This window comes from Panicum virgatum, chromosome 7N (genome assembly GCF_016808335.1).
Source record: "Panicum virgatum strain AP13 chromosome 7N, P.virgatum_v5, whole genome shotgun sequence".
Lineage (NCBI taxonomy): Eukaryota > Viridiplantae > Streptophyta > Magnoliopsida > Poales > Poaceae > Panicum > Panicum virgatum.
Window position 1 is genome coordinate 7,585,772 of NC_053151.1, and position 6,575 is coordinate 7,592,346.

The window sequence follows — 6,575 nt, forward strand, 5'->3', positions numbered from 1 at the left end:
AAGCCACTTTCCTCCTTTCTTGCTTGTTTCGTCAAAGATTCGCTTCTTGAGCCTGTCAATGATCAATCCGTGGATGTGTTCCACTTGACCGTTAGCCATTGGATGTGCAACTGATACATACTTGACGTCAATGTAGGAGTTCTCGCAATAGTCCCAGAAAGATTGTGAAGTAAAGTTTGAGCCCAAATCTGTTATGATGGTATTGGGAAATCCAAATCTGTGAAGAATCTCGCTGATGAATTCCACGACGCGATCTGATGATATCTTCGTAATTGGTTTAACCTCAATCCACTTGGTAAACTTGTCGACTGCCACCAAAATGTGTTTGAAATGACCTGGCGCTGTTGGAAGTGGTCCTATCATGTCCAAACTCCAGCATGCGAAGGGCCAAGATGGAGGTATAGTGATAAGGTTATGAGCAGGCAAGTGATTATGCTTGGCGAAATACTGACATCTTGGACATCGTCGTACGAGTGCTTCTGCATCTGATAGAGACGTAGGCCAGTAGAATCCTGACCAGAAGGCCTTGCCAACCAGTGTTCATGATGTGGTGTGATTGCCACAAGTACCTTCATGAGCTTCTTGTAGAATGTCATTTCCTTCTTCGGTTGTGACACATTTCATGAGCACTCCGGAACCTGCTCCTCACTTGTACAACTTGTCATCAATTAGGATGTAGTGCTTGCTGCGTTGCATGATGCGTGTTGCTTCAGCATCTTCTTTCTTGATACCAGGAGGAAGTACTTGTTCTCTAATGTAGTCGATGAAGGGTACTCGCCAGTCGACTTCCATCATCATGATCTCTCGACTAGTTTCGGAAGAAACTTGAGTCGATGTTCATTTGTGCGAACGTGATAACAGAAGGATGATGTAGTTTGTGAACGAAGATTCTCAGGGTGGACTTCCACTCGATCAGAACCAAGCTTTGACAAGACATCAGCTGCTACGTTGTTGTCGCGGATGACATGATGAATCTCCAGTCGTTAGAACTTGTTCTCAAGCTTTCTGATTTCTGCAACGTATGCGTCCATGGTTTCTTTGTTGATATTCCATTCCTTGTTAACTTGCTGAACAATGAGGAGGGAGTCGCCGTAGACGAGTAGTCTCTTGATGCCGAGTGAGACGGCTAGTCGAAGACCATGTAGCAGTGCTTCATATTCTGCTTCATTGTTGGAGACTTCAAAGAGGATTTGGAAAACGTATTTGAGTTGTTCGCCTTTGGGAGAGATGAAAAGTACACCGGCTCCACCTCCGCCGAGTTCAAGGGAACCGTCAAAGTACATGATCCAGTGATCTGGAATGCTAGCTGGAGCAGGGATTTGATTTTCCCTCCATTCGGCCAAGAAGTCGACTAGTGCTTCCGACTTGATGGCTGTTCTTGGCTTGAAGCGCAGTTCGAGTGCTCCCAACTCGACTGCCCATTTGGAGATGCGGCCAGTAGCGTCCTGATTATGGAGAATGTCCCCCAGTGGAAAATCGGTAATGATTGAGATCTTGTATTCGTTGAAGTAATGACGTAGCTTCCTTGATGTTATGAGAATTGCATATAGGAGTTTCTAAATCGATGGTATCGTACCTTTGATTTAGAAAGGACTTCACTGACGAAGTAAATAGGGCGTTGGATGCCGAAGGCGTGCCCTTCTTCTGGATGCTCTACCACAATTGCCGTGCTGACGACGTGGATAGTAGCTGCGATGTACAGAAGTAACTCTTCTCCAGGCATTGGAGCTGTGAGGATTGGTGGTGACTGAAGATGTTGCTTGAGATCTTCGAGTGCATCAGCTGCTTCCTGGAACCACTGGAATTTATCTTGCTTCTTCAGTAATTTGAAGAAAGGAAGGCCTCGTTCTCCAAGCTTTGAGAGGAATCTGTTCAGAGCTGCCATGCATCCAGTAAGCTTCTGGACATCTTTTACAGTTGCTGGTGCTTCCATGTCCATGATACCATTTATTTTCTCTGGATTTGCTTCGATCCCTCTATGGCTGACGATGAAGCCGAGTAGTTTTTCGAATGGTACACCGAAGACGCACTTGGTGGGATTCAGCTTCCACCTGAAGCTGCGTAGACTGTTGAAGGTTTCCTCAAGATCAGGGATGAACGAGTCGTGTTCCCTTGCCTTGACGACTACATCATCAACATATGCTTCGACATTGCGGTATAGCTGATTGGCGAAGCAAAGCTGTATAGCTCGTTGATAATTCGCCCCAGCATTCTTCAACCCGAAGGACATGGTCTTGTATGCATATACCCCGAACGGGGTGATGAATGTTGTCTTGATCTGATCTTCTTCCTTGAGGGCTATTTGATGATAGCCCGAGTAGCAGTCAAGGAAGGAAAGTAGGACGCAACCGGCCGTGGGGTCGATGACTTGGTCGATGTGTGGGAGCCCGAAAGGATCCTTTGGGCAATGCTTGTTGAGGTCGGTGTAGTCGACACACATCCTCCACTCGTTGTTGTTCTTCTTGAGGACGAGAACTGGGTTGGCCAACCACCCGGGTGGTATACTTCCTTGATGACCCCGCCGCGAGTAGTTTGGCGAGTTCTTTTTTGATGGCTTCCCTTTTCTCGGCTGAGAATCTCCGCAGGCGCTGTTTCTTGGGGACAACTGTTGCCTTGACGTTTAAGGAATGCTCGATCAACTCCTTGGGCAGGCCTGGCATGTCTGCTAGTTTCCATGCAAACACGTCTCGGTTAGCCCTAAGGAAGTTGACGAGCCCTGTCCCAATCAGGGCAGTCTTGAAGGAGTCGCCATCTTGGAGCTGGATTGCCTTTACACCCAAGTTATTGGGTGGTTTCGGGGCAGAGTGGTTTGCCCTCTTTGTAGGGATTTCCATCCCTGACGCAGAAAGTTGTTTTGCCGCCGCGAGTACTTCTCCTGAAGTGTCTGGTAGGCGATTGGTGGAAGCGTAGGTGATAGCTTCCTTCTCACATTCGAACGATTTCTGGAGGTCACCGCGGAATGTGAGAACTCCTATCCTTCCTGGCATCTTGAGTAGCAGGTAGACATAGTGTGGGACGGCCATGAACTTAGCCAAGGCTGGTCGTCCTAATATGGCGTGATATGAGGACTCGAAGCTAGCCACTTCAAATTTGATGAGCTCTATTCTGTAGTTGTCCGGAGTGCCGAAGGTGACCGGGAGTATAACGGTGCCAATCGGTGTGGAAGCGTTTCCTGGGACAATGCCATAGAACAGAGCCTTGCTCGGAGTTAACTTGTCGGAGATGTCCAACCCCATCTTTGCGATGGTACTCGCGAACAGGAGGTTTAGTCCGCTGCCTCCGTCGATAAGTACTCGAGTGAGTCTGGACCCTGCTACCACTGGGTCAAGGACGAGCGGAAATTTTCCCTTCTCGGAGAAGCTGGTCCATTGATCCTCTCGGGAGAAGGTGATCGGGACCTCGCTGTGCCTCAGTGGTTTAGGGATGGCGGGTTCCAGATTCAGAATTTCGCGCCAGGGCAGTTTCTGTGCGCATTTGTTGATGGTAGAGTCTCCTCCGTAGATGACGTTGACCGTGTTGGCGGGTTGCTGAAAACCCGTTTGTCCATCCTTGTCATTGTTCTTCTCATCCTGCTTGCACTTCTTCTTCTTGTCTTCTTCGAGTGGATGCTCTTGGAGAGACTTCCGTAGGTTTATGCACTCGAGGATCGTGTGCATTGCTTTTGGGTGTAAAGGGCAAGGTTTGGCTAGGAGCTTCTGGAAGTCGTTGTTGACGACTGTTAAGTGCAAAATAAATGCCGTCAACTCCTGCATAAACGCTTAAAGAATAAGCACCAGTAGTAGTGGTAGGAGTTATTACTGACGAATTCCACAAGTGTTGGTGAATTGTTGATTGCAGGTACACAAGTCCGGAATAACATGAAAACACGCAGAAAACACAGAACAAATGCACAGAAGATCATATCCTGCATTACACAAAGATTGAGGGCCCACATGACATGCCAACTCAACTTCAGCCCGTGCACCCCATTATCCACATAAGGATCCCACAAGGAGTGCACCAACCAAAGATGAGCCCAAACGGCCTCAAAAAGGGGCCAGCTGGCCCCCTGGGCCTGCCGCCCCCCCCCCCACTGGGCCTAAACAGGCCCAACTTTCTCCTGCAGTCTTCCGCCGCTTCCCTACGCCTATTTCGGATGGGGATAGTACCACCTCGTGAATGCAACCGCGGATCCACCCATGGAAAGGCTATATAAGGAGGAGAGCCCTCAACACAGGACACACCACACAAGAGAAGATGTAGGGCTCCATTGCAAAGGCGGGGCCCTGCCTAAGCTAGTGCTTAGAGTAGGAGGAAGGTGAGGAGTAGTTCGGGGAAGCGCCGAGCCTGTCGGCAATCTTCTCCGGTCTTGTACCTCTACAGATGCTGGCTACCTCTGGTATGAGTAAGTTAGTATTTATGATTCCTGTCTTGCATAGTACTTTTGTTTGGGTGAGATTAGTTCTCTTACTCATGGGTTTGTCGCTCCATATTTATACGGAGTGCTATAGTTTGCTACGGGATATCAGACATAGTTAGACTGCAGTAGTAATCAGTAGCATAGACGTGGTGTCTAGGCTAAGGGTTACCTTCGTTTGCCTTATATCCCACGGTTGTTAGAGGTAGGCCGCAGGTGGTGACAGCTCTGTCGGTCCTTCGTAATCCTCCATGTTCGGATATAGCGTAGAGCTGTTGGCCGGAGTCTCCTGAGTCCTGACCATTACAGGGGTAAGCCGGTGCCCGAAGCGAGTCTTACCCAAGAGATCGATGTTTAACTCATCTTTAATGCTACCGCAGGAATCCTCTCCAGCCTTGCCACTTAATCTTGGTGTGTCCTTGGACCAACTAAGTTAGGAGTTAGTGCACACACGTTCCCTGTGGAAATGATACCCTTGAATACCCTCGGGTGAAAGCTACGACGGTATCCGTGCGCTTGCGGATTTATTCGCATCGTTAAAATACCCAACAAGCTTTCTGGCGCCGCTGCCGAGGAACGGTTGCTGATCTAACTTCGAACCTAGTTGGTCCTCGTATCTTTTTCTTTTTCCTTTTCAAAAAAAAACATAGCCTTTGTTTTTCTTTCTTACCACTACCTTCACCCCTGCTACCCATTCTATCATCGTATCTTTTTGCTTTTCTTATCTCTACCTCTACCCCCGCTACCCTTGGAAGGTTATCCTCGTACACAACTTCCATCCCTGTGGGGTGAGTCTTTAGAGCCATCCTCATTGGACTTAGTTCCTCATCCGGTTATGAGATTCACCCTCACGCCTTACCGATCGAGTCGAGTGAGACAAACTCTTACCCTTACCCTCGATTATCGATCGATGCCAATCAAATCAAGTGAATCAAAATTCATTTCTTAATCCTTGATTTTGATTGATGCCCAATAGAAGTTATGTTCACCCATCCTATCAAATGAACTTCTATTGGAAGCTTAGGATGGATTGCTTTGCCACCACATTCATCTTTGATGAAATGCAAAGCTTCTTACCAGAGGAGGGGGTGAGCTGAAAGAAACTCATTTCCCTCGTGACCGAACTCGGAATCATTCATTTGGCCCACAGAGTTACACATCCTCTTTTACTATAGGGCCATGAATGTTCCTGAGTTTCTCTATCCAGGGATCAAGCCACTCTCTCCATGAGCATGAAGTTTCATCACAAAGATCATGCTCGTCATTGACATCTCCGAGGTCTTTTGTGCCAAGTCGCTGCGAGCTTACAATCATCTCAGGGTTGACGCCCTTTAAGATGGTTGTATTGGATTTGGCTTATCATAATATCATTGTAGGGCTCGTAGTTGTATTTGTGCACTAACCTTGCAGTTTTAACAATGATAAATCAACAAATGGTAGTGAAACTGGGAACTTCATCACCATTGATAAGCTGCAGGATGAATTCCCCAGGGTCGAGCTTACGACTAGTGATATAAATGGTACGGATATTTTCCAATCGTATTCGAATTCGATCCGGTCTGGAAGGATATAAATGGTACGGATTTTTATAAAAAGGAGAGAGAAAGAGAGAGAGAGAGAAAGAAAAAGCAAAGAGAAAAAGAAAGAGAGAAAGAAAGAAGGAAAGAGTGAGAGCAAGCCGGCAACCTTAAAAAAAACTTCATTCGGTCCTAGCTCCACACAACTTCATTCAACCAGCTCATGCACACATACAATCAAAAGGATGGTCCTCTTCCTTTGTAGGCCTTTGCTGCTCCACTCCGGTTAGCACATGCTTGCATGAGGGAGGCATAACTTGCGTCTTCAATCATAGAGCATTATGCCTACAGATTATGCCTCCAAGGAACATGGTTCCTACACACGAGACATGAGTATCACACGCCATGGCTGCAACAATTCCCAGACATCCATCATATATGCTGGCTGTAAGTATACTCGGGTACGCAAACGTAAGATTCACCAATCCCTTACTCATGTTTATCTCCAGATGAGTAGAGCTTGCAAAATCATGCTTCCTTTGTTTGCATTCGTATGCTCTGGTTTGGATGTATTTGGACAGTACATCCATAGGCTTTTTAAATTAAGCATGGTGCTTAGGTTAAATAGCCTCCTTTAATCAAATTCGACATGGTGTTGAATC

The 6,575-nt window shown here is 47.1% G+C and overlaps 1 protein-coding gene across 1 annotated transcript; it reads right to left on the reverse strand.

The window, feature by feature from the left end:
* Positions 1–983: 983 nt before the first annotated feature.
* Positions 984–3,656, reverse strand: LOC120680892. The gene is made up of 3 exons (XM_039962471.1): positions 2,477–3,656; positions 1,577–2,298; positions 984–1,445 (listed from the first exon to the last, which is right to left on the reverse strand). The coding sequence occupies exons 1-3, from the start codon at positions 3,654–3,656 to the stop codon at positions 984–986; spliced, it is 2,364 nt and encodes a 787-aa protein (XP_039818405.1).
* Between the last annotated feature and the right edge of the window lie 2,919 nt (positions 3,657–6,575).

Excerpts from the sequence above, each read along its gene's own strand:
- LOC120680892 (XM_039962471.1), bottom strand. The coding sequence starts at position 3,656 with ATGCACACGATCCTCGAGTGCATAAACCTACGGAAGTCTCTCCAAGAG. Across the intron at positions 2,299-2,476 it reads CCGGGTGGTTGGCCAACCCA|CCCTCAAGGAAGAAGATCAG; the intron begins GTTCTCGTCCTC and ends ATCATCAAATAG. Across the intron at positions 1,446-1,576 it reads AAGTCCTTTCTAAATCAAAG|GACGCTACTGGCCGCATCTC; the intron begins GTACGATACCAT and ends CTCCATAATCAG.